General features: G+C 45.3%; 1 protein-coding gene across 11 annotated transcripts in view; it reads left to right on the top strand.

Moving 5' to 3' along the window:
* Positions 1-27,295, top strand: part of SLC6A11 (solute carrier family 6 member 11) — a 287,446-nt gene that overhangs the window by 163,070 nt on the left and 97,081 nt on the right. For all 11 annotated transcript variants that reach the window (XM_033926541.1, XM_033926542.1, XM_033926538.1 and 8 more), the window contains one exon: positions 5,931-6,063. In XM_033926541.1, coding sequence (XP_033782432.1) covers positions 5,931-6,063 — 133 coding nt within the window. The remainder of the gene's footprint in view (positions 1-5,930; positions 6,064-27,295) is intronic.

Genomic DNA, 27,295 nt, shown 5'->3' with positions numbered 1-27,295 from the left:
AAGTGTAAACATTAAGTACACACATATTTTATAGATCATGCACGTGCATTGCAGCTGCATCCCAATTCAACCCAAACCACAGCCTGAGAATGTCTGCATGTGGCACATTCCATCTTGCATGCATGTATTCTGTTGAACGACCTGTAAGAGCCACTTTCCGTATGTACAAGCAACACATGCTTTAAACACAGAAAGTGTTTTATGAAACCACCCTCCCACTATCAATTCAGAGTAAACTGCCATCTGAAGGTCCAAAGAAAAAGAGATAAAAAGTTTGGCGGCACCATACATTTAGAGCTTCAACTTCTTGAGACACTTAAGTTCCCCTTCTCCATTTGTCTCCTTACTGAAATCAGCTATTCTGGGCTCTTTTTTTAAGTTCAATGTTCTTCATTTAGTTTTACAAATTTTCAAAAAGTACAGTTCTATTAACCTGACATAACAACAAGGTCAATAGATAGTAACAAATTAAGAATAAATGAAAAAAATTTGTAGCAAGTAACCTATACAGACATGAATACTGGAGAACAGTGCTGTTGGAAGCTCCTTAGTAACATAATTCATATGTACAAGTTGCTACACAACATATGAGAGGCATTACAGGATATATAAGAACATAAGAATTGCCGCTGCTGGGTCAGACCAGTGGTCCATCATGCCCAGCAGTCCGCTCCCGTGGCGGCCCTTAGGTCAAAGACCAGTGCCCTAACTGAGTCTAGCCTTACCTGCGTACATTCTGGTTCAGCAGGAACTTATTTAACTTTGTCTTGAATCCCTGGAGGGTGTTTTCCCCTATAACAGCCTCCGGAAGAGGGTTCCATTTTTCTACCACTCTCTGGGTGAAGAAGAATTTCCTTACATTTCTATGGAATCTATCCCCTTTTAACTTTAGAGAGTGCCCTCTTGTTCTCTCTACCTTGGAGAGAGTGAACCTGTCTTTCCTGGAATTTTGGCCCATAGAGACTCTATTTTATTTTTCGTTTCCGGTGTGTTCTCTCCGGTAGACTCAATTCTCTCTTTCATGTATAGGGCAATACCCCCACCTTTTTGACCTACTCTGTCTCTGCGGTATAGCTTGTATCCCGGTAGCACAGTGTCCCAGACGTTTTCCTCAGTCCACCGTGTTTCCGTGATGCTGATGATTCAAGGTTATCTTTTTGTGCCATAGCTTCTAATTCCCCCATCTTATTCCTTAGGCTCCTTGCGTTTGTGTACATACACTTGAGTTTGCGGCCTGTTATTTTCTTGCATTTCCTTCCCTCTTGTGTTCCTTTCGATCGTCAGGATTTCTGCCTTGCCTATGATACAGTGAGTCTTCCCCACAATCTTCCTGCATGGTATCTTCTGGGTACACCGTTTTCTGAACCATCAACTCTTGGTCGACTGTTGGCTTGCTCCTTCTTCCTAGTTTAAAAACTTCCATCTCCGCTGAGGTGTAGTCCATCCTTCCTACATAGCTTGCTCTTACCATAGAACGTCGTCCAGTTGCACACAAAGTGGAATCCTTCTTCCTCACACCAGCGCCTCATCCATGCGTTGACTGCTTGCATTTCTGTCTGCCTCTTCTCATCGGCCCTGGGTACCGGCAGGATCTCTGAGAACGCTACCCTTGGCGTTCTGGTCTTCAGCTTCCCTCCTAGCATCCGGAACTGGTCCTTCAGTGCTTCCCTGCTGTAGTTCCTGTTATTCACGTTGTTTGCCCCAAGTGGATCACCACCACCGTATCTTCTTCTTCTACGCTGTCGATGATCCTGTCGATGTGGCTCACTGTATTTTCTACCTTGGCTCCCGGTAGGCAGGTCACCAGCTGATCCTGTTTTCCTCCCACTATGTGGCTGTCAACTTGTCTGATGATGGAGTCCCCCACGACGAGTGCTGTCCTCTCTATCTTCTCTTGTTTCTCTAGCCGCAGGTCCATGTCCCTGGTGTATGTCCATCTCTACAGCCATAGGTCTATGTCCTCTGTGCACTTCCATCTTCCCTCATCCTGGCGTTGGCTTGCACCGGACTCGTCTTCCTGTGGGTTCCCTCCGCTGTTTCCAGGTCTTGCTGCTGTGTCACCTATTTCTTCCATGTAGTTGTACTCCAGGTGGTCCTCACTCACTGTAGGTGTATCTTGGCAGTTCCACTGTTATTGGTGATTTTCCACAGCCTCCCTGTATGCCTCCTTGATGAACATCTCTAACTCCCAGACTTCTTCCTCAATGGTTTCCTCTGTCTTAACCTTCTCTGCCCTCCTCCACTGCTCAAAGTGCTTCTAGTTCCAGTATTCTGCCTTCCAGGAGTCTGACTTGTTTCTTCAGGCTCTCCAGTTCCTCGCATCTCTGGGCTCAGCTGTTAACTTGCCGTTGACTCCTCCTCTTTTAAGGGGGAGCTCCGGATCATGATCAAGATCCAGCATGAATTTGAGATTGCAGATTAAACTTCACATTCAGCCATCTTGCATGGCTCATGTCTGGTACTGCTGTACAGAGTTGAAGCTTTGATTGTTGAACAGAGCAAACAAGCATATGGGTCACCTTTTCAATATGGTTGATGAATTAAATAGATAGACTTCCAAGTGTCTTGGTAGCATTTAGGAAGGCAGAGACATCTACAGGGTGGGCCTAAGTTAGGTATACTGTATTTACTCATTATTTCTTTTTATTGTACTGGTATTGAATAGGTATAATACACTACTGAACGAAAATCAAGTAAAAGTGAAATGATGTAACTGATACAAAAATTTCATACAAATATTATTCATGATACCTATACAATAAAAATAAATAATAGTTATTTCTGTGAGCTATAGGCCCTGATTCTATAAAGTCCATCTAAAGTTAGGCTCTGATATAAGCACTGATTCTATAAAACGAGCCCATTGCAGAATCACACTTAGAGTTGCCTAATCATGCATAGCCAGCGCTCAGCATCCTGAGCATTTAGGCATTCCCAATTTATGCCTAAATTTAGATGACGATATCAGAGTCTAAGGCCACCTGATTCATAAAGAGGCACTTAACTCAAATACACGCCCATGGTCTGTCCCCCTAACCACACCCACTTTTAGTGTAGGCGCTTGGGCTAGGCACCTACTTTTTCTAGAATCGAGTTAGGCACCCAACTTTCAACTAAGTCCAATTAAAGCTGATTGTAAGGTGTTGGGTACCTAACTTTAGGTGGACTTTATAGAACCAGGGCCGATAGTGTTTATATACAACACAAACTCAACTTTTCTTTCTCTGTTTTTACCTGCAACCCTTTAGGTTCAAAGAAAGTACAACTACATTTAAGAATAGTACTCTTAGCTGAGAAAATAGGAGATCCTCAGCTGTGTTAGTTTTCAGCTCCTAACCTTAATAGAATAATAAAGACAAAGCATGTCATGGGGCATTGGTGAGAGAGGTAGTAACAACAAGAATACACTGAATTAATCAATAGAGTAGAAATTCAGCTGGCAGTAGAGTGGATAAAAATGATGCTGTTAATTCTGTATTCCTGACCAGGGGAGAACCAGCTGGTGGGTCAGAGATAAAAAAGAAAATGCAAGATAGTCTGGCACAAAGGAATTGTTTACAACATTTATTGTCATGTATTATAGAAAACAGCTTCAATTGGTTTATTTGTGTTTTTTTCATTTTCCTTGCTGTATCACTGGTTGGTGATATAGAACAGAGAATTCTGGCATCTGTCTTTCCATTATTTCTCAGTGCATAATCTTCAGCATCTTCAGCACATCATTTATAGAAGTGCAAGCTGGTATTTATTATAAATTATTAAAGCCCCTTTTTGCCAAGCCACGACAGAGGTTTCTACCGTGACCTGGAGTGCTAAATACACCGATGCCCTCTGACGCTCACAGACTTCCTATGAGCATTGGAGCATTTACTTCTTATGAGCTTCGGGGCATCAAGTCCCAGGGGAGAAGATGCTTCTTTGCTTTTCTCCACAGCAGGACCCCCTTAACTCAGCTGAGATGGTGCAAGTCTGGCAGCATACCAGTCGAGGGTTTGCTGGATTGGGGACTAGGTCTGAAGTGGGAAGGACACAGACTTCATGACCCCCTTCCATTTGGGATGGGATGTTTTTGCAAGTAGAAAAAATTTCCAGCAACAAACTCAGAACCTGTAAGTTTGGCCAGCGATCATGCTGCCATATTGGCCACTCACCCAGAATCTACCTACTCCAAAAAAATATATATATTAAAAAAAAAAAATAACACATGGGCCTGGCTGAATATCAGCTAAGACTCTAGTACACTTGTCCATATTCCACATCCTACTCACCTGTCTTGTAAACACTCCTCATCCTCTGACAAGTAAACAATCCCTCTCACCCCTCTGAAAATTAAAGACTCCCATATATAGGGTTACCATACATCTTCTTTTAAGAGGACATGTCCTCCTTTTGGGCTTCAGATATGTCCTTCAGGTTTTTTAATATTTAGGACAATATCCTCTTTTTCTTATATATGCCTATGACAAATCCATCTACCCAAATAATGAAAGAAACCATCTCTGGCCTACAAGTCAATCTAGAAAGATGAAGGTACTAAAGAGAGAGAGAGGGACATTATAATGAGTGGCATAGTAAGGGGGGAGCAAAGGGGGGGCGCCATGTTGGTGGGGGTTCCAGCACCCCTCCTCCTCTCTACTCCCATCTCTTCTCACTCCTCCCTTCATCACATGGGTGCCCCCTTCCCCTGTACCTCTAGTTGAAGTTTGCCACAATCAACAACATGCTCCTCACACCTCTGTTGGATCTTCCACTGACATCACTTCTGGGTGTTGCACATAGGAAACAATGTCAGAGAGAGAGCCGATGGGGTTGCGAGGAGCATGTGGTTGACTGCAACAAACAAAAACTTTAACTAGAGATACAGGGAAGGGAAGGGGGCACATATGGCAGGGGAATCGGGGAAGGAGCGGGCTCCTCTCACCCTCGCTAAGCCACTGATTATAACCCTCATTCTCTGCTGGATGATTCTGTCAAAGGAATTTTGTTGGTGCAGAACATCTTTCACATATGTCCTACAAGGACTTTCACACATATCTCAGAAGTCAGCTAACGTTGTTGAGAGATATCTGCTCTTCTGATAAATACATCTGGGCTCAGACTCATCAAACTCAAATGCGGAAGTTTGTGAAAAGTAGATTGTCTATTGCTGCACTCACTGTTTGATGTGTTGTTAGTAACAAAAAGCCATTTTTATTCTTTGTGTCCTCTCTTTGGTCTCTGCAAATATAGTAACCCTATCCAACCACCCCCAGGTAAAATAGGTTTTCCTGGGCCCACCTGAAGTCCCTAGTAGATGAGCAAGGTAATGGAGGCAGAAAGCAAATCCTACTTCCTTCTGGCAGATACATAGAAATGGCTGCTGCGATCTCTAATGATAGTCTCAAGATACTAGCTAGTAGATTACCATCTACTATCTCTTCCTCTCCTTAATAGGTTCTATGTGCTTGTCTCATGGGCAGACTGGATAGGCCATATGGCCTTTATAGCCATTGTCTCTGTTTCCATGTTTTATGAGACTTCAGATTTATACAAAACACAATATGGTCAAAGAAGAGACCAAGAGATTTTATGGTCAGGTAGAGGTGACTTAAAACAAAGAGGATGAAAAGACCTGAGATGGAAGCTTTCATCTGCCTAGAAACAGGCGCACACTTTCCTTGACCCTACATTTTGAAGCTCTGCTTATGAGGTAATGTAAGAGTAATGTGATTTAATACCTTAAACAACTGCTCAGGTGGCATGAGTTTTAAACTATTTGAAGGTAAAGATTTGGTTTCATTTTGTTTTTCTTCATGTACATCCATATATTTATCTTTGGATGATCTTATTGGGGATTATTTGGAAACCTAACTTTCAACTGTGCTTATGCATGGCTTAGAGCTTTGCAATATGTTGCTGTACTTAAGCATTATTCTGTTGTCTTCTTGTAGACGCAGGGTGCTAGCCATTTCAGATGGGATTGAACACATTGGAAATCTTCGCTGGGAACTGGCTCTCTGCCTTCTTGCTGCCTGGACTATCTGCTACTTTTGCATTTGGAAAGGAACAAAGTCTACTGGAAAGGTGAGAGTCAAAATTTGAGGCTTTCCAGAGATGGGAAAGTTGTTTATTCATGACAAACAGATTGTTTTGAAACCTGTAGGTAGGTACATGGCAAAATTCACCTTTATGTACATGTGTTCTGCCCTTTACAGTATCTAAGAACACTTTCTGCACTGTTTTCTAATTGGTTTATTTTCTATTCTATTTATTAGACTGGAATATAGCTCCTTTTGTAAATGAAGCAAGTTATTTTAGAAACATTTCCACATGGAAATAGTGGCATTTATGAGTCTAGATCATATACAGTAAAACCTTGGTTTGCCAGCATAATTCGTTCTGGAAGCATGCTTGTAATCCAAAGCAAATTTCCCCATACGAAATAATGGAAACTCAGACGATTCGTTCCACAACCCAAAAACTTTAGTACAAAATACTATACTGTATAAAATAAAAATATATACAGTAATACAAACATGAATTGGGTGAATTGGGCGTGATGCTTTTATGTTTAAATCTATTTTATTAAGCAATAGTAAATACAAAAGCAATGACAACCAAGATATGCATTTTCATCAAACAACCGCGGAGGACTGGACTCTTATGCCCTCCCCGGACCCACCTCACCCCACCCCACAGCAAAGAATCCCCAACCCCCCGCCCTCCCCTCCCCATCCCCCCCCAGATACAAACAACAAATGTTTAGGCAGGGAACAGCGAAGACACATTAATGCATTGAATCAGAGGTGAAGTCTATTCAAAACACGACTACGACTCTCAGGAGTCAAAATGTTCAGATACGGAGTCCACGTGTGAACAAAGTCTCTGCTCCGGCGTCGAGAAGAACAGGCCAAGCGGGCCTCCCAACCCAGAAGTTCATGGAGGCGATTCCTCCAATACCAGAAAGAAGGTGGTTCAGAAGAAAGCCAGCAACACAAGATACATTTCTTCCCCAAAATAAAACATTTACTAAGAAACAATTTTTCATAAGAAGTGTACATATTCAAGAAAGAGAAATGGGCAAACAGCATAGACTGCATTGAGACTGGCACAGGGGTCTGCAACAAGCCTTGTAAAAAGGAGGCCAGCTCCGTCCAGAATACCTGAATCCTCTCACAACTCCAAATGCCATGAAAGTAGGAATTTACCTCCACCGAACAGCGGATGCATAATTGAGTATCAATACAGCCCATGTGATAAGCCTGACTCTGGGAAGCATAGGCCCTCAGAACAGTGCGAAAATGACATTCACGTAATTCTGCACTGTATACCAAGCCCGTAGTGCGTCTCAGGACAGTTAACAAAAACATATCCCCCAAGTCCCTACCCAAATCCCGCTGCCATGCCTCCAGAATACCAGGGAAAACCCTCGGCGGGCAAAGAGCCAGGATCCGGCCATGCAGAACAGAGATAGATACCCTGGAATCAGGATCTGCAGTCAAAAAAGTATTGAGCCGGTCCCCAAAATCCCCTTGCAAAGAAGTCCCCTGGAAGGAAGCCACGTAGTGACTGAGTTGACAATAAGCAAAAGGAAGTCCAAGCTCAGGAACCCCCCTCCCCGCTAATTCAACACAAGTTAAGAGAGACCCATCATCCTGCAGAACATGCCGCAACTGTTCCACTCCCCGAGCCCTCCAACGACCAAACACGGAAGGTCCAACCCCCGGAGGGAAAGCTAAGTTCCCCACCAGCGGGAGAAGTACACTAGTATGAGAGTCCTGATTCCACAACCGAAGGACTTGATGCCACACCGTCCACAAGGACCGAAACAAGATACTACGCCTACAGAGCCGCGGCAGTTTAGACAACGGGGCATGGAGGAGATACAATAGATGAAGGGGATAGAAGTGATCCCGCTCCATAGCAAAATCCGTATAAAAAGAGGTACCCAACACCCAATCACTAATATGACGAAGCAAACAGGCCTGGTTATAAACCCTGATGTCAGGCACCCCCAAACCACCCCCGTAGGCAGGCCCCACTAACAGGGACCATTTCAATTTAGGTCTTCGGCCACCCCAACCAAACCGGATCAAGAGGGAAGTGAGGGAGCGAATATCCCTCTGCAACAAAGAAAGGGGAAGAGTCTGAAGAACGTAAAGCCATCTCGGGAAGACAACCATACAAAATAAATGAATTCGTCCCAACAAAGACAGCGGCAACGCCTGCCATTTGGCTAGCAACAGTTTAGTATCCGCAAGGAGTTTATCTACGTTAAGACGATACAGTTGGGCCACATCCATAGTCAGCCTGATCCCCAGATATCTAAAAGAGGAGTCAGCCCAGCGCAACGGGAAACTATCCCCCCAATACCGCCGAAGATGAACCGAGGAAGCCAGCGCCTTGGATTTCGCAAAATTCAAGACGAAGCCGGAGAAGTCTCCATATTCCTGAAGGCTTTCCAACAATACGGGCAAGGAACGCTGCGGGTCCGTTAAAAAGACCAAGCGGTCATCCGCAAATGCCGCCAGTTTAAAATGGGAAGCTCCCAAGACCAATCCCCGAAAATCCGCATTTACCTGAAGCTCCCGAAGGAGAGGGTCTAAAGAAAGCACAAACAGGAGCGGCGACAAGGGACAGCCCTGGCGAGTCCCTCGGCGAATAGGAAAAAAACCAGAACAAGTCCCACCAACCGAAATCCTCGCCTCTGGATCACTATACAGCGCCTGGATAGCACCAAAAAAGAAGGGGCCCAATCCGTACGCCCTCAGCACCGCAAAAAAGTAACCCCACGGCACCTTATCGAACGCCTTCTCGGCATCAAAACTAATGAGCATGGCGGGGCTACCGTCCTGTCCCACCCGTTCCAATGCTAACAAGATGCGCCTGATATTCTTAGCCACCGGCCTATCCCGCACAAACCCCACCTGAGAGTCAGAGATCACCGATGGCAAAACGCGCGCCAGGCGGGTAGCCAAAAGTTTAGCCAAAAGCTTCGCCTCATAGTTCAACAATGATATAGGACGGTACGATTCAGGCAAAAGATGGTCTTTACCAGGCTTCGGGAGAACTATAATAGACGCTAGATTTACTTAGCGAGGGAGAAAGCCCTTAGCAACACTCAGATTATAAACCTCAGCCAGCACCGGCGCTACGTCCGTCATCAACAACTTATAGAACTCACTCCGAAACCCATCCGGGCCCGGCGCCTTTCCCAACGGACTGACCCCAATCGCCCCTTCCACCTCCTCTGCGGTAATGGGAAGATCCAAAACGGCTGCATCCCGCTGAGATAAACAAGGCAAATCGAGGCTGTCAAGGTAAAGTTGCCCATCCAAAAGCTCAGGGCCCGGATCTGAATACACCTCAGCAAAAAACTCTCGCAAGTGGTCACATATCTCCTCCGGCCGATGATGCAGCACCCCAGATGGGTCCCGAAGAGCCGATATGCTCTCAGGTCCGCCCCTCGGATGCGCCAGATGGGCCAACAATCGACTACTCTTATTCGCATACCGAAACAAATGAAACTTAAAGTACTCCCTCGTCCGCAGAGCCCGGAGATGCAACAATTCGTTCAATTCCTGCTGGACCTCCAAAAGTTGCGCTCGAAGCTGGAATAAGGGCGCCCTGCCGTACTGGTGTCTCAACACAGTCGCCCTCCGCTCTAAAGCCAGAATCCGCCTATGCTTCAGCTTCGACTCCCTGGCCACATAGGAAATGATATCCCCCCGTAAAACAGCCTTAGCTGTCTCCCAGTAGAGAATGGGATCATCACGATGCTGCTGATTATTAAGTTGAAAATCCCGCCAGCACTGTATCAAAAACTCGTGAAAACGGGAATCCTTATACAGGTAACAGGGAAACCGCCAGGACCCTCTGTTGTTCGGAGAGTCTCCCCAAGTCCACCGTAGTCCCACCCAAGCGTGGTCAGATATTTCATTACATTACATTACATTAGTGATTTATATTCCGCTTGTGCCTTGCGGTTCTAAGCGGATTACAATTTATAAGACTGGACATTTCCAGTAGCGGTGCAGTACATAAATTCAAGAATGTGTCAAGATACAATTGTTAATCTGGGTTTTTCGGAAGAACTTGAAAGCTAATAGTAGATTATGATAAGTAGTTGTGATGAGTAGATATAGTAATGTCAGGATTCTGGTAGGTTGTTGTGATGAATGGAAATAATAAGAGTCAGGGTTCTGATGTATTGCTATGGTGGTGATGGTGGTGGTCATGGGAGTATTTTCTATTGTTGTTGAGGGGTTATGATGATGGAAAGTGTTTTTTGAAGAGATGAGTTTTGATTTCTTTTCGGAATATTTTGATGTCTGTTGAATTTATCAGTAGGTTGTTGATGGTGGGATCAATCTTTGCTGCTTGTGTCGCTAAAAGGCTGTCGTATATTTTCTTTCGTCTTGTTCCGTTGAGAGGGGGGTGAATGAATAGGCTCCGAGTTCTCCTTAATCTATGAGATAGGTTACGGTGTAGTCTGTTATTTAGGTATATGGGTGCTGTTCCGTGTGTTACTTTGTATAGTAGACAGTAGAATTTGAACTGGGATCTTGCTTTTATTGGTAGCCAGTGTGAGTCTAGGTATGCGTTGGTGATGTGGTCATATTTGCCAAGGGAGTAGATGAGTCTGAGGGCCGTGTTCTGAACCGACTGCAGTTGTCTTAACATATAGTTTGGGCAAGACAAGTAGAGGCTGTTGCAATAATCTAACATACTTAGTACCAGGGATTGTACCAATAACTTGTATTGATCTTTGTTGAAGTATTTTCTTATTTTTCTCAGATTACGCATAGTGAAGAATGCTCTTTGGATGATTTTGTGGATATGAGTCTGCATTGTGCAATTTCTGTCAAGTTGTATTCCCAGGATTTTGAGTGTGTTTTGCATTGGGTACTTGATTGTATTTAATTCTAGTTCCGTGAAAGATGGTTTTTTTTCCTTCTCTAGAAGGAGGAATTTGGTTTTTTCCGTGTTCAGTTTTAGTTTATGACTTGACATCCATTTTTCTACCGTTTCCATTATTATTTTCAAGTGGTTTGTGGGTAAGGGGTCTTGACTGTTAAATGGGAGTATGATAGTTATGTCATCCGCGTAGCTGAATGATACTGTGTTTAGGGCGTCTAGGGTTATGCCGAGGGATGCTATGAAGAGGTTGAATAATATTGGTGATAATGGTGATCCTTGTGGTACTCCGCATGGGTTTGACCATGGGTCGGATATGTGCTCCTTTGACTTGACTCTGTATGTTCGAGTTTTTAGGAAGCTTTGGAACCAGTTGTGAACGTTACCTGAGATCCCTATTGCGTCTAATATCTGGAGTAGTATGTGGTGGTCAACTAGGTCAAATGCCGCTGAGAGATCAAGTTGAATGAGAAGCAGTTTGTTACCTATGCTGAGGTGTTGTCGGACAGTGTCTAATAGTGATACCAGTAGAGTTTCTGTGCTATGGTTAGATCTGAATCCGGATTGTGAGGGGTGTAGTATGTGATGGTCTTCAAGGTAGTTGGAGAGGTGTTGTGCGACAAGGCCTTCTGTTAGTTTGATGTATAATGGGATTGAAGCGATTGGTCTGTAGTTTGCAGGATTGTCTGTAGGACCTTTGGGATCTTTCAGGATAGGTGTAATTATGATTTCTCCTAATTCCGGTGGGAAATGGCCTTCACTTAATGTAGTTTGGAGCCATAATGTGAGGCTAGCTTTGAATTTGGTGGAAGCTGTAGCTAATAAGTATGAGGGGCAATTATTCAAGTCACATGAGGATTTGCTGTATTTTTTGTAAAGTCTGTTCAAGTCTGACCATTGTATCTTTGGGAAATTTGTCCAGGTCAATGGGGCCCATATCAACCCCCAGTACCCGGGGAAGCAACGCTCGAGAAATGAGGATAAAATCAATTCGGGAAAGCGTCCCGTGCGCCCTGGACAAATGGGAGTAATCCTCTCCAACGGGTGCAGCACCCGCCACACATCAAGCAACCCCAAGGTGGATTCCAAAAGTTGACCACCCGTATAATTTTTGGAGGTCTCTCTACCCAACGAAGCAGAGCGATCCAACTTTGGATCCGGTACCTCATTAAAGTCCCCGCCCACCAGCATCGGAACATCTCCAAACTGTAAGAGTTGATTGCGAAGCCCCCTAAAAAACCTGGCCGATGGATTATTAGGAGCGTAAACATTGCAGAGCAAAAGTGGCCGATTATCAAGCAACACTAAAGCAGCTATGTAACACCCACTAGGGTCGCGGAGCACTTTCTGAGTGAGTAGGCGAAGACCCTTTCAGATCAAAATAATAACACCTCCCTTTCCCCCCACGGCGGGCGCCTCCAAATAGGAACCCACCCACCAGGTACAGAGCTTGGCATGTTCCGCTGAGGATAATCTGGTCTCCTGTAAAAAAGCAATAGAGGTTTTAGAACGATTCAAACGCTGCAATATCTTGGAGCGCTTAATAGGGGAGTGGATCCCCCCAACATTCCAAGAAGTTAAAGTGTATTCCAGAGTAAACCTCTCAATAGCCAAATCACACGAGAAAAGAAAACCAGTATAATGCCGGAGCAGCGTCCCAGCCACCGTTCCCCCGGCTTCTCGCCACCTCTGGCCCCAAGATTCAAGCCATACCCCTGCCACCAAGTCAGACCCTAGCGCTAAAACCCCCAACCCCCCCCAACATTCCACGGAATCCCTGCAACCCTGCGAGGCCCACCCCCACCCCCCAACTCACTCCCTCCCCGCCCCTCTATCCCCCCTCCACAACCAACCCTCACCCAATCTACACCCAAGACACCCCAAAAAGGGCATCACTTCCAGGAAACTAGGTACACCCTCCCACGGGAATAAAGACCAGTACCCCCCGACCCACAAACCCCAAAACACAGAGAATAGTAAAAGACGTCCTCCATCATCCAAACCCCCAAAGACAATCAGCCCACCCCTCCCCTCCCCAAACACCACAGCCACAACACCTAACCTCAAGCCCACCCACCAGTCCAAACTCCAATGCTCAAACCGGACAGAACAAGCACAGACCCAAACTAACAGAGGATAACCAGGTCAACCCCTCTCCATCCTCACACACACCAACCAGGCAGTCTCTCAAGAAAACACAAAGACCCAACACAAAGGGAAAAGAGAGTATCCCCCAGTCCAAACTCAAACCACAGACCAGTCCCCAAAAATGGGTCCCCTCAGTCCACAGCAGCTCCCTGCGGTGGTTCTTCAGGCATCATCTCCGTCACAAATCGCTGAGCGGCCTCCAAGGTGTCGAAATGATGACCTCTACCCTGATGTGTCAACCTCAGGCGAGCCGGGTATTGCAGAGAAAAAGCAATGTGGCGCTGGATGAGACGGGTGCAGAGAGGAGAAAACCTGCGCCGTGCCTGAGAGACCTCCGCCGAGTAGTCCTGGAAGCAAAGAATTGGCTTGTTGTCATACAAGAGCTTCTTGCCCTGCCGCAGCGCTCGCAGGACCTCCATCTTATGATGATAATTCAGGATACGGCAAATAACCACTCGAGGTCTATCAGCATTCTCTCTCCGCTGCCCCAAGCGATGCGCCCTCTCCACTCTCAAGGGGCCCGAAGCAGATGATAAAGACAAAGACTCAGGCAGCCAGCGTTCCAAGAGCGCCCCCAGCTCCACGTCCCGCACCGATTCAGGCAGGCCAACAAACCGAAGGTTGTTACGGCGGGACCGGTTCTCCAGGTCATCCACCTTGGCGCGCAACGCCGCCAACGCTGTAGTGTGGGCGGACTGCTCCTGAGCAAGCTGCTGGACGTGATCCTCAGCAGCACTCACCCGCTGCTGAGTCTCCTTGACCTCTGATGTGAGGGAGGCAAAGCGCTGGTCCAACGTGTCCAGTTTATCAAGGATGCGCTGCAGTTTGTCCCCCAGAGAGCTCTCCAAAGCAGCCTGAACCTCTGCTGTAACTGCGGTAACCCAGGATGAGTGAGGAGCCTCCGGCGACGGGGGCGCCACGGGATCCGCCATCTTGGCCTCAGGCAGCTTACTCCGCTCCCGATCCTTCCGGACCGCCTTAGCTGCCATGGCGACCCTATCCTAGGCTCCCCGATCTCCACGCCACCAAAAAGCTTCCCGGTACAGGGAGGAGACCGAGCCCAAGTTCAATCCTGTGGAGGAAAAGCCACGCCGCGTGCCGGTGGGTAGCGTCGCAGCCACACTCTTCCTGCGGCGCCACGTGTCCACCGGGAGACCCGGGACCAAAATTTCAGGGCTGCTAGGCAAAGCAGGTCTGAGTCACGCCGCGCCTCTATCAAACTCCCCAGCACCGGACCAGCACCGGACGAACACCGCTCCTGAACTCCGGCCTGCAGGAGAGGAGCCGCACCGCGATCCGGTGGGCAAAGTCGCAGCCGTTCCCTGACTGCGGCGCCACGTGGCCTCCGGGCGTCCCGCGACCGCAACTGCAGGGCTGCGATGAAAATGAAGTTCGAGTCTCACCGCGTCTCCAACACACTCCTCAGTGCCGCGGGAGACCCAAACCAGAGGGAGGAAGGCAGTTTAGTTGCCGTGCCGTGGTTAGGTGTAGCGGAGCTGTAGCAACACGCTGTCTACAGCTCCATGTTTCCGCCGGAAGTCCCGGGCGTGATGCTTTTATTACATTCAGCTGTGCTCAGCGTGAGATGTACGGATGTTTTGCGCGCTTGAACTGCAGGTGCTTGTATTATGTTCAGCCATGCTCAGCAATGCAATGTGACGTGCGTATATTGTGCGTACTTGACGAGACACGCGTATACATGCTTGTAATGCAAGACAACGCTCGTTTATTGCGTTAAAATGTAAGAAAATGTTTTGCTCGTCTTGCAAAACACTCACACACCATGTTACTCACTATCCAAGGCTTGACTGTACTATATTTAAATGGAGAAAGGCACTGTTTTACCGGAGAAAATCCAGATTAAGCAGAGATATCAGGGGGGATGGGGTTGGGCATGATTTGAATGTCTTGGTTAGGACCAAACCTTTATGCATATACTATCAATTTTAAACTGAGAATACCCGTATGTAGGAAAAATAATTTCCCTGTCAGGTTTACACCAGCTCATAGGTACACACAGACTTTTCAAGGACACTTATTTCTGTAAGCTCTTATGTAAAACTGGGCCAAACAAAACAAAATATCTAGCCTCACCATTTAATTGATAGCAGTTATACATATAGAGTTATAAAATGAGCCAGGTACAAGTGGAAGTGGCACCACTTGTGTTGGGAAATTATATCACTTCCACGTGGAAGCTGATGAGTTCAAGTCGCTTAGGTTTTCCAAATGTATATTTGTAAATCTGAAACTCTTGCTGTGCATACTGACAAATATGTGGGCACCCTTGCAATTCTTATAGCTATTTTACAAAATACACTGGGTCTGATATTCAAAGTGATTTAAATGGCCAGGAGAGGCCATTTAAATTGCCTGTCCAGGGCTAACTAAGCATTTCCAGTCACAAGTAACTAGATAATGCCCAAGCCAAAACCAATTATTTTGGGGGTGTTCTGGGGGGGGCAGTTCTTGCTCAACATATGATTGTAGCGTTCGTTGTAGTATTTTCAGTAATATTTTGTGGAATTACTGCAGTCATTCTGTAGTTGTTACAGTCTTTGGCATCACCAAGGAAATAACACTCCAAGCAAAGATCAAACGTCCACACACTCATTTTCTCAGTGGTCAATTACAGATGCGAAAGCTGGACACTACAGAAACAAGATAGAAAGAAGATTGACTCATTTGAACTTTGGTGCTGGAGAAGAATTTTATGCATGCCATGGACCATCAGAAGAAATAACAAATCGATTCTGGAAGAGGTCAAACTAGCTTTGTCACTCGAAGCCCAAATGATGAAGTTACAACCAGGGATGTGGAGTCGGTAGATAAATCCTTCAACTCAGACTCCTCAGTTTCTGGTACCCACAACTCCAACTCTGACTCCGGGTACCCAAAATTGTCTCCGACTCCAACTCCGACTCTGACTTTACAGCCCTGGCTGTGGAGTCGATAGTTAAATCCTTCGACTTTCACTCCTCAGTTTCTGGTAATCAACTCCAACTCTAGGTACCCAAAATTGTGTCCGACTCCTCAACTCCAACTCCACAGCCCCGATTATGACTGTCTTATTTTAGTCACACCGTCAGAAGAGGCAGATCATTGGAGAAGGACATTATGTTTGGGAAGATTGAAGGAACCAGGCAAAGAGGGTGACCTGCAATCAGATAGCTGGATAAGCTAAAAACAACCATGGGATGATGCTGCAGGACCTTACCGGATTAGCACAAAATCAATCTCTTTTTAGATATATAATTCATCAAATCATAAGGACTCGAGCATTTAACTGGTACGGGGGGGGGGTGTGTGTGTAAAGTTTTTGTACCTTTGCTACGTAAGACGCACCAAGATTTCCACCCACTTTTGAGTAGGAAAAAAGTGTGCCTTACGGAGTGAAAAATATGGTAGGTGTTAATTGCCAATTATCAGCACTGATTGGCTTGTTAAACAAGTTGCACGTACAAATTGGCTATGTGTACCAATTTGCTTAGGATGCCATATACAGAATTTGAGCCTTTGTGACATAATTGTTTCCCCTGTGGGCTTCCAGTTTAATTGAAGCAAGGACAGGGGTCTGATTTGCAAGTAATGAGAAATTTTTCTATCATTTTATATTTCCTAACTTGTTTTAATCAGTAATTGAATCATTGTTGTAACCATCTTCAGCTGGGATCCATGATTTAGGCGTAGGCTCTTTCTGTAGCTCTATAAGTATGGGCCCAGTACCCAGACACTAGGTGTCACTGTTGTGCCATAACTCATTACTTCCTCTCCTTTCCCCACCTCCAGGGCTGTCAATACTCTGTTCATATCTCCAATCTGTTAATAGAGAGCATGAAAGACTAGAAAGTTCCATCCTAATTTACTCATAATCCTATTTTCATTATTGAAATAGTAAACTATAAACTTCAGGTGCTCAAAACTGAAAGTTATTCTATTCTGAAGATAGAACCATGGAGAGTACAGCATTTATGTATCATTTCCATACTTCAGTGATGTAAATTCAATTTATCAATTAAACCACTGACTCTCCAAAACTAAACTAAAATGTAAGGATCTTACCTATTTATCTTTTGAATCATTTTGTCTTCCCAGTGAACTCTCGATATACATATATGAATTATTTTTTCTCGTTTCCAGCATTGAAAGGTTGCACTTCTAAAATATTTCTAAATACAGTGGTGCCTCGCATAACGGACGCCTCGCACAGCGAACGCTGCGCACAACGAACTTTGTCTTGATCCGTACAACGAACTTCGTTTCACACAACGAAGTCGCCCGAGCTGCATCCTTCCGCGCAGGCACTGCGCTTAACTGCCCTCTCTCCGCCTGGTTCCCTCTTGCCCCCCCGACTCCCCGACACGATCGGGGCAAAAAGGAGCCCAAGCCCTCTTGCCCCGCCGATTCCCCAACTCCCCACACAATATCGGGCCAGGAGGGAGCCCAAGTCCTCCTGGCCACGGCGACCCCCTAACCCCACCCTGCACTACATTACGGGCAGGAGGGATCCCAGGCCCTCCTGCCCTCGACGCAAACCCCCCCCCCCCCCAACGACCGCCCCCCCCCCCAAGAACCTCCGACCGCCCCCCCAGCCGACCCGCGACCCCCCTGGCCGACCCCCACGACACCCCCAACCCCCTTCCCCGTACCTTTCTGTAGTTGGCCGGACAGACGGGAGCCAAACCCGCCTGTCCGGCAGGCAGCCAACGACGGAATGAGGCCGGATTGGCCCATCCGTCCCAAAGCTCCGCCTACTGGTGGGGCCTAAGGCGCCTGGGCCAATCAGAATAGGCCCGGGAGCCTTAGGTCCCTCCTGGGGGCGGGGCCTGAGGCACATGGGCCCAACCCGACCATGTGCCTCAGGCCCTGCCCCCAGGAGGGACCTAAGGCTCCCGGGCCTATTCTGATTGGCCCAGGCGCCTTAGGCCCCACCAGTAGGCGGAGCTTTGGGACGGATGGGCCAATCCGGCCTCATTCCGTCGTTGGCTGCCTGCCGGACAGGCGGGTTTGGCTCCCGTCTGTCCGGCCAACTACAGAAAGGTACGGGGAAGGGGGTTGGGGGTGTCGTGGGGGTCGGCCAGGGGGGTCGCGGGTCGGCTGGGGGGGCGGTCGGAGGTTCTTGGGGGGGGCGGTCGTTGGGGGGAGGGGGGGTTTGCGTCGAGGGCAGGAGGGCCTGGGATCCCTCCTGCCCGTAATGTAGTGCAGGGTGGGGTTAGGGGGTCGCCGTGGCCAGGAGGACTTGGGCTCCCTCCTGGCCCGATATTGTCGGGGAGTTGGGGAATCGGCGGGGCAAGAGGGCTTGGGCTCCCTTTTGCCCCGATCGTGTCGGGAAGTCGGGGGGGCAAGAGGGCTTGAGCTCCCTTTTGCCCCGATCGTGTCGGGGAGTCGGGGGGGCAAGAGGGCTTGAGTTCCCTCTTGCCCCGATCGTGTCGGGGAGTCGGGGGGGCAAGAGGGCTTGAGCTCCCTCTTGCCCCGATCGTGTCGGGGAGTCGGGGGGGGCAAGAGGGCTTGAGCTCCCTCTTGCCCCGATCGTGTCGGGGAGTCGGGGGGGCAAGAGGGCTTGAGCTCCCTCTTGCCCCGATCGTGTCGGGGGTGCCAGGGACCACACGGAGTCACCCACCGTACCACCCGATTCGGGTAAGCGCAGGTATCGGTGGGTGGCTTATTTGCGGGGGGGTGCCTTATTTTACATTTTTTTCTAAAAAGGGGGGGCTGTCTTATTTGATGGCCCTGCCTTATCATCGGGGAAACACGGTAGAAAAAAAAAAAAAATGAACAGTTAAGTCCCAGTTTTTGCCGCTGAGACTCTGCCCTCTCACTGTAAAATTAGACTCTACTTAGTCTGTCTTTAAATTTAAAAAATGTGTGTTGTTTTAAAAAACAATTATGTTTTTAGATGTATCTAAATAAAAATAACCAAAAATTTATCTTTTTTTATGTCATCTTAGCATATTTTATGCTACAGAACGAATTATTTTTTTTAACATGTATTGTTATGGGAAAACGCGTTTCACATAACGAACTTTTCGCATAACAAACTTGCTCCTGGAACGAATTAAGTTCGTTGTGTGAGGCACCACTGTAAACTCTTATCTTATCAGGCCAGTGTCTGGAGTAAAATTATAAGTGATTTGTTCTTTAACACAATTTCCTATCAAACTTTCAGAAAATCTTTGTTTGATAAATTTGGCCAATGAAATTTTGGCTATGTATGTAATCTACTGCGTTTAGCAGTTTATCTTGATGTAAACTGCTCTGAACTGCAAGGTACAGTGAGTTATAAATAATTTTTATTATTATTAAGCACCACAATTAAGAACTTGAGATGGCAAAAACTTTGATCTGGAACTGCCTCAGGAGACATTGACCATTTTTGCTGTCTGCTTTATGAGTTTCTGGGAATTTCCAGTCATGAGAGGATTATTTTCTATTATTGTGAGTTTCTGTATAATGGAGTAAAGGTATGTAATAAGTCTAAGAATGAATAAAATTTAGAAATAACTAGTTGGGCAAGTATCTATCTATATCTAAATTTCATATAAATCCTGGTCACTTTAATTGGTGAAGTCAGATCTATTCTTTTGCAGATCCAATACGCCCTGTGCTATTTAAGACATCTTATAGATTCTGTGTCTTATACAGGGATTCTTGAGGGAAATAAACTCATGAGTTTTTGAAAGTAGAACATCAGATTGTTTCACTATTATAAATAGCTACTCATGAAATATGTATACATCATTCCTAATCATCATTTACTTATCTTCAGATTTAAAATTCTAAAAAGGTTACATACACTACTATTAACATAATCTTTGTAGCTCATCATTTTAAAGATCCCCAAGGGGACTTATTGCCAATATTCCCATACTAATGTGAATAAATGAGAAGAGAGGAATCATTTTTTATTTTTTGATCTTTATTATTTATTCCACGCAAACTTTTGTATAGTGTGGCATAATTTCTTCTTGAACATGCAGTTAATCTTTCTACCTGTCACATAAGATTGAGAATAACTGGACATAATCATTCTCAATTACCCCTTCATATCTCTGGCATGAAGGCATGTGAGGGGCAGCTCTGATCACGCACATTTGCATGTCACAAGCATGTGTTAAGTGTATATATTACCAGTGTTTGCACAGGTAAGTGTACTCTTACATGTGTACGTGGAAAGTAACTAAGTGGCTGATTCTATAAACGGTGCTAAATAATTAGCAAAATACCCTTAATAGGCTTAATTATTGCTAAAAAAAATAATAATAATTGGGGGAGGAAATGATGTCATCGATACGAATGGTTGCCTGAATGGTGAGCTCCGTTCGAGCCCTGAGCTTAAACCTTCTTCTCGCTGTGTTATTGTGCTGGATAACGTCATACCTGCCTGCTACTGGTGTTGGATTCGAGTGTGGAGGGAATGGCGACCCGCAGAAAGCTCCCATGTGGCAAACCAGGGCAGCGCATGATGGAATAGGCACTGAGCAGAGGTGCACATGGCGCCGATGCTATGGAGTCGAGCGGGAGTGGAGCCACGAATTTGGGAAGAGCCATTGAAGCAGTGGCTGATATGTTCGTTGAGCTGGCTCCGGAGCGCCCTCCTCCTGACCCACTGACTACAGCAGACATGCAGCAATGGATTTTGGAAGTAAAATCTGAGATCTCGGCTGTGGCGGTACAGGTACGGGAGGCAGTGCAGGAGCTCCGTACGGATTTGGTGGAAGTGGGCACGCGGGTGGAAGTACTGGAGTCTCGTCTGGATTGCTGCGAGGAGAATGTGACAGGGGTGCAATGAAAATTGGAGAGCGTCTCGGCTGAATATCAGCTTTTGCTAGACAAAATGGAGGATTTGGAGAACCGCACCTGGCATAACAACCTGTGGGTGTGGGGCCTACCTGATCTGCCGGAATACAAAGATGTACGGGCCACGGTACTTAAATTGCTCCGCTGGTTGCTGCAGAATGAGACTTTGGAACCGGGGATTGAAAGAGCGCATAGGGCATTGGGTCCTCGAGTTACTGATCAGCCTAAGGATGTTGTGTTGTTCCTTCAGAGCTTCATGCTTAAGGAGCAAGTCTTACGGAGAGCCCGGGAGATGGGTACGGTGACTTGGGAGGGTCATCATCTGGAATTTTATCATGACTTAGCTGCCAGCACGTTGCAGAAGTGTTGTGCTTGCCGGGAGGTGACCAAGGTCTTGCAGCGCAGTAACCTGCGCCATCCTTGGACCTATCCCTTTGGGGTGGTGATCACTATGAATGGTGTGCATACCAAGGTCTCTTCGTTCCATGAGGCTCGTGCTCTGCTACACAAGGAGGGGATTGAGGTCCTGGATGATTCTGACCCGGTGCCGGGGGGGGGGCCTCGAGTGCGGGACTGTTTTTTAAAAAATGAATTTTGCCTTAGAATCTTTCACATTTGAGGCCTTGGTGCGGCCTCCATGCGTTTTCTTTCCTTACAATTTTTTCTTTAGTCATTAGTGAGAGGAAAGTATAATTCTACCCAAGGTCATGGTTATTTCACTTTCAAGATTTCTCAGTTATGTGTAATTGAAATGTCTATAAATAAAAAGTTTAAATTGTTCGCTCTTATTAGGTTTATCCCTTTTTCTAAGTCCCTCTTATTGCTTTATGATGAAATCTTGCCTTGTCTAAGAAGAAAAGTACAGTTTGTAATTACTGCTTCTTCAGTACAATAGCTGTGCATGAAAATGTACTATCATCCAGGATTTCTAATACCCTGATTCTTTGTGGAAGGCTGTTAGCACTCTTTCGCATGTGGTAAATGGAAATATAAAGCTTCTAAGCAGTCGCTCCGTAGCTTTTGCCTTTTAGCCAGCAGTACTCATCTTGGAAGGAGTTAAGCTCCCCTAGCCAGCTGTTAAGTCTCTGTAAGTGGCCTGTCTCAGAAAATGGACTCAATGAGGCAGAAAGGAAAAGCAGAGAGAACGGAAGAAAAAGAAAATAAAGAAGAAAGATGTGTGAAAAAAAGGGAATTGGGTCCCCATTTTGCAGGCCTCAGGAAAAAAAACTAGGCAGCAGTGGCTATCCCTTCTGGAGTATCTTTTGTTTCACCCTGAAGTAAGAGTAAAGAATAGCCTTTCATGCTGCTCTTGGTCTCTGTATTCAGGCAGAGGAAAGTAGAGCACTCATAGGACGCATGTAGAGCTTGTTTTTCAGGGCCCTTTCTGCAAAGCTATAAAACATTGAGGGGAGAATTTTCAGGGTTGTTTTTTTTTGTGTAGCTCTGGACTTTCGGTGCCTTCTTCGAACGTCTATAAAGAGGAAAATTTGGGTGGGAGGGAGGTTTTCTTTGCCTAAGGCAGGGGTCTGCAACCTTTAAGACATAAAGAGCCACTTGGACCCGTTTTCGAAAAGAAAAAAAAACTTGAAGCCGCAAAACCATTATAAAACAAATCTAACACTGCATATATTGTTTCTTATCTTAATGCTATATACAGGATCACTAAATTGAAAATAAAATCATTTTTCCTACCTTTGCTATTTGGTGATTTCATGAGTCTCTGGTTGCACTTTCTTCTTCTGATTGTGCATCCAATCTTTCTTCCTTTCTTTCAGCCTCCTGTATGTTTCCTCTCCTCCAGACCTCATTATCTCCCCCAACTTTTTCTTTCTGTCTCCCTGTTCCCCCTTCTTTCTGTCTCCGTGCCCTCCCCCAAGCCACTCGGTTTGCTGCCACCGCAATCGGGGAACAGCCCCCAAGCCACCGCCGTCCCAAGCTTTCCCTGCAGAAGTGTTGCGCTGACCAGCATTCCGCTCCCTGACGTCAATTCTGACGTAGGAGAGGAAGTTCCGGGCCAACAAGGCATTTCTCCTCATTCCATCCAGCCTGAGCCCCATCTCTCCTTGATCCAGCATTTCCCTTCTGTGTCTGTCAGAATTACCATTCCACCTATTTTCCAGCATCACCCTTCTTTGTGTCTATCTCACCTATATCCCTATCTCACCACTTTTTCAGAATCTTCATTTGTCTCTGTCCTTATCTTTACGCCATGTTCACCATTTGCCCTTTCAATGTCTTTATCTCCCCCCCCCCCACTTTTTCAGCATTACTTCTATGTCTCTATTTCACCTCCTCTTCATGTCCCCTCTGTATCTCTATCCTTATTCAGTAGGTCCTGCTTACCCTTTCTCTTCTTTGTGTCACTATCTCCATTTTCAGCTTTCCCCCCTTTTCCTTTGTTACTGCACCCTGTAGCTAGAATCTTTCCACCCTCGCTCCACTCCGGCCCAGCCCAGTATGAAATATTTCCTTTTGTTTCCCTCCCCTTTCTCTTTCTCTCTCTCTTCTGCTCCCTCACCCACGAGTCCTGCATCTGGCCCTCTCCCTTCTACCTGCACCTGGCAACACCCCCCTGCTCCGCGGCTCTCTTCAGCAACTTGTCAGCAGAGGTGATCAAGACAAGCTACCGACATCGAGGCCTTCCCTCTACGAGTCCCGCCTTTGTGGAAAAAGGAAGTTGAAACAAGCGGGACTCGCAGAGGGTAGGCCCCGACGTCAGAAGCTTGTGTCGATCGCTGCTGCTGAGTTGCCGAAGAGAGCCGCGGAGCAGGGGATGTGGCTGGAAGCAGGTAGAAGGGAGAGGGAGATAGGAAGGCTGTAGATCTCCGGAGCATGACACCGACCCCGGCCAGGATGATTTCTTTTTCAGGCACCTTACAAGTCCAGCGTCGCGGCGGGAAATAGCCATGCTGAGCAGTGAGCTCAGCACTACACAGATGAAAGCCTTGCTTGCTGATTGGTCCGGCGGCACGGCGGGGCGGGGCCGCCGGACCAATCAGCAAGCAAGGCTTTCATCTGTGTATGTGCTGAGCTCACTGCTCAGCATGGCTATTTCCCGCCGCGACGCCGGACTTGTAACTGCATGCCTGCGTGACACACTACCGGAGCCGCAGCAAAGGTGGAAAAGAGCCGCATGCGGCTCTGGAGCCGCAGGTTGCCGACCCCCGGCCTAAGGCAACGAAAACGATCCACATAATGCAAATTTCTTCCAGTAATGAATTCCAAGAGGAAACAATGGGATGACCTGGAGGCTGTCTTAAACATTTTATGTAATTGAAGATGTTTAAAATTCAAAAAAATTATATTTATTTGCTGCTATAAAACCCAAATCTAAGGCAGATTTGGTAATCTTTTGTTTTAGCAATTCTTCTGTAGGATTATTTAAGAAATTGTAAGTCTGGTTCAAAATGGGATAACAAAAGAAGTCGCTGGTCTAGTAATTAGGAATTACAATAAAACATAATATTCTCTAAAAAAATAAAGGTAGAAAGATAAACTATTATATCCATTTTGGAAACAAATATGATCTCACCAACTTTCTAAAGCAAAAATAACATATAGAAGAGTGAATTTCATTTGGCAAATTATTCCAGAGTTTCACTGAAGAATACTTAAATTAGGCCCCCTTTTATCAAACCACAATAGAACTTTTTACTGCAGGCCAGCGAGGTAAATGCTCCGACACTCATAGGAATTGAATTAAAAAGCTGAGCAGCCCGCAGTAAAAAGCTCTACCGTGGCTTGATAAAAGGGGACCTTATCCCCCCTTTTACAAAACTGTAGCATGGTTTTTAGCATAGTTCCGATACTCATAAGAATTCTGTAACAAAGAGCGTCAGAACTGTTACCGCTGCAGACAGCGCTAAAAACCGCAGTACAGTTTTGTAAAAGGGGGATTAATTTGCTATAGGGTTGTTTTTTTTTTTTTTTTTTTGCTACTTCAGCTTGTCTGCAGTGTTCTTTGCTCACATGTTTAAAGACAATAGACTGTTTTCAGTCCAATTCTTTACATGTGAGTTTGCAAACAATCGGATCCCTGAGGAAGGCATGTTCGCCGACACATGGACCATGTAGGGTCCGGTTGGATTTTTACCACTGTATTTTTTTTATCATTGTACTTTTTTCATTGAATTTTCATGTTTTTATATGTCAGCATATAATAATTTAAGAACATAAGAATTGCCACTGTTGGGTCAGACCAGTGGTTCATCGTGCCCAGCAGTCCACTTACGTGGCAGCCCTTGGTCAAAGACCAGCACCCTAACTGAGACTAGCCCTACCTGCGTACGTTCTGGTTCAGCAGGAACTTGTCTAACTTTGTCTTGAATCCCTGGAGGGTGTTTTCCCCTACGACAGACTCTGGAAGAGCGTTCCAGTTTTCTACCACACTGAGTGAAGAAGAACTTTCTCGGAGAGTGGTAGAAATTAGAATGTGTGTTAAAGAATTGAAAAAATAGTTTTTTCTACAGTGCACAGTAGTGGGTTCTATATTTCTCTGTGATCATGATATTCTTCTGTGGTGTGAGTTTTTTGCCAGTGATAAAAACAACGTGAGCTTTAAAATCATCAATGATTGCTATGTGTCATAATATTTGAGGCTTTTTCTCCACCTGTTTTTTGTCTGAATGTTTGATCTGAGAAATTGAAACCACTGCTGGTGGGTGACATTTTTGTTTATTTATTCATTCTACTGTCACTGCGATTTATTGATTGAGAGACATTTAAATACCTACCTCTTTCAGTTCACAGAATGAGAAGCATGGGATGAAATTAAGAGATGATGGAGTCAGGAGTAATGTAAGGAAATACTTTTTTACAGAAAGGGTGGTAGATGCATGGAATGGTCTCCCAGTAGAGGTGATGGAGACAGAGACTGTGTCTGAATTCAAGAAAGCGTGGGATAGGCATGTGGGATCTCTTAGGGAGATGAGGAGATTCCGGACGGGCAGACTGGATGGGCCATTTGGCCTTCATCTGCCATTGTGTTTCTATGCCTGAAGCTATTGCATCTAAATTTTCTCCTTGAGAAGAGGGCTAGGAGGATCCATAAAGCTAAGATTTCTCATATCAAACAAACTTAAGGGTTGAAATTGCAGCAGAACCTGAAATGCAGTACTATGATCACTAAACTTTGTTACAGCTATAATGAAATTTGGATTGAAAGATGCAATTTGTGCATTCGTTTGGATGTAAGAAACTAAAATGCAGTGCCTGCCTGTTGTATAATCTGTTGACTGTTGGAGTTTTGTTTTGTTTCTGTTCTGTAGCTGTTTTATTTACAAGTTTGCTACAGTGAAATTTCCAAATGTTATGCTGCACACCTCACTGCAGTGCACCGAGGTCAAAGAAAATGGATGTTATCCAAGCTTCTTTTAAGAGTGGCAAAGCTTAGGGAAATAAATAGCCTGCAGCAGAAACAAAGAAGGCTTTCTTGCTGTAACTCCAGAGATTTCACTGATTCCTAAAAACACTTTATATTCTTGGGAACAATATTCAGGCTTTCTGTCCCTGGAGAGATAATAATGGACTATGCACTAAATTTTTCAAAAGAGTTCTAATTTGAAAGCTCTTTTACTAAGCTGTGGTAAAATTTGCAGTTACCATGGCCTAACACTGGTCCTTACCTCATCATTTGTTATTAAAAGAGCTATATTAAATTTACAGATGCCATGTGATTTTGTGCTTAAAGTTAATACAGAACCACTGAGGGCCAGATTCTCTAAATGACGCCTCCATTACATACCACTAGGCACCAAAATTGGTGGCACCTATCAACATCTAACTTTGGAATCAGCGCACAACTTTTTTTTTTAATTCGCTTAATTGGCATGGTAATTGACTGACAGTTTCAGCCAATCAAAAAAAAATTAAATTAGCAATTAAAAATTTGGCGCTGAACTAATAATAATAATTTATTTTTATATACCGCCCTACCACATAGTTCTAGGCGGTTCACATACATTAAAATTTATACAATCAATTAAAAGTACATTAAGATCCACTAGAATATACAACTATAAAAACAATGTGCAATTTATCAATCAGAATACTAAAACATCAGTTTACAAATTTATCAAATAAATCAGTTTTTAGTAATTTCCTAAAAGACATGTATGAGTGAGCATGAAAGATAATAGTACTTAACCATAAGTTCATTTTACCTGCCTGAAAACCGAGCAATTTATCAAAGAATCTCTTATAAAGACAAGACTTGAAAGTCGGGAGAACAAATAAATATTGCCCTTGAGTAATCCTATTGGGTTTGTATTGTTCAAAACATGAGGTCAAGTAAATAGGCACTATTCCAAACAACACTTTAAAAACATGTATAACCAAATTTAAACAATACTCTAGCCTCAAAAGGCAGCCAGTGCAACTGTCAATAAGATGGAGTACCGGGAAAGATGGTAGAGGCACTGATAAAGGACCGCATCATCGATCACCTTGACGGACA

Source organism: Geotrypetes seraphini, chromosome 17 (assembly GCF_902459505.1).
Source record: "Geotrypetes seraphini chromosome 17, aGeoSer1.1, whole genome shotgun sequence".
Lineage (NCBI taxonomy): Eukaryota > Metazoa > Chordata > Amphibia > Gymnophiona > Dermophiidae > Geotrypetes > Geotrypetes seraphini.
This window is presented reverse-complemented; position numbering and strand designations above follow the sequence as displayed.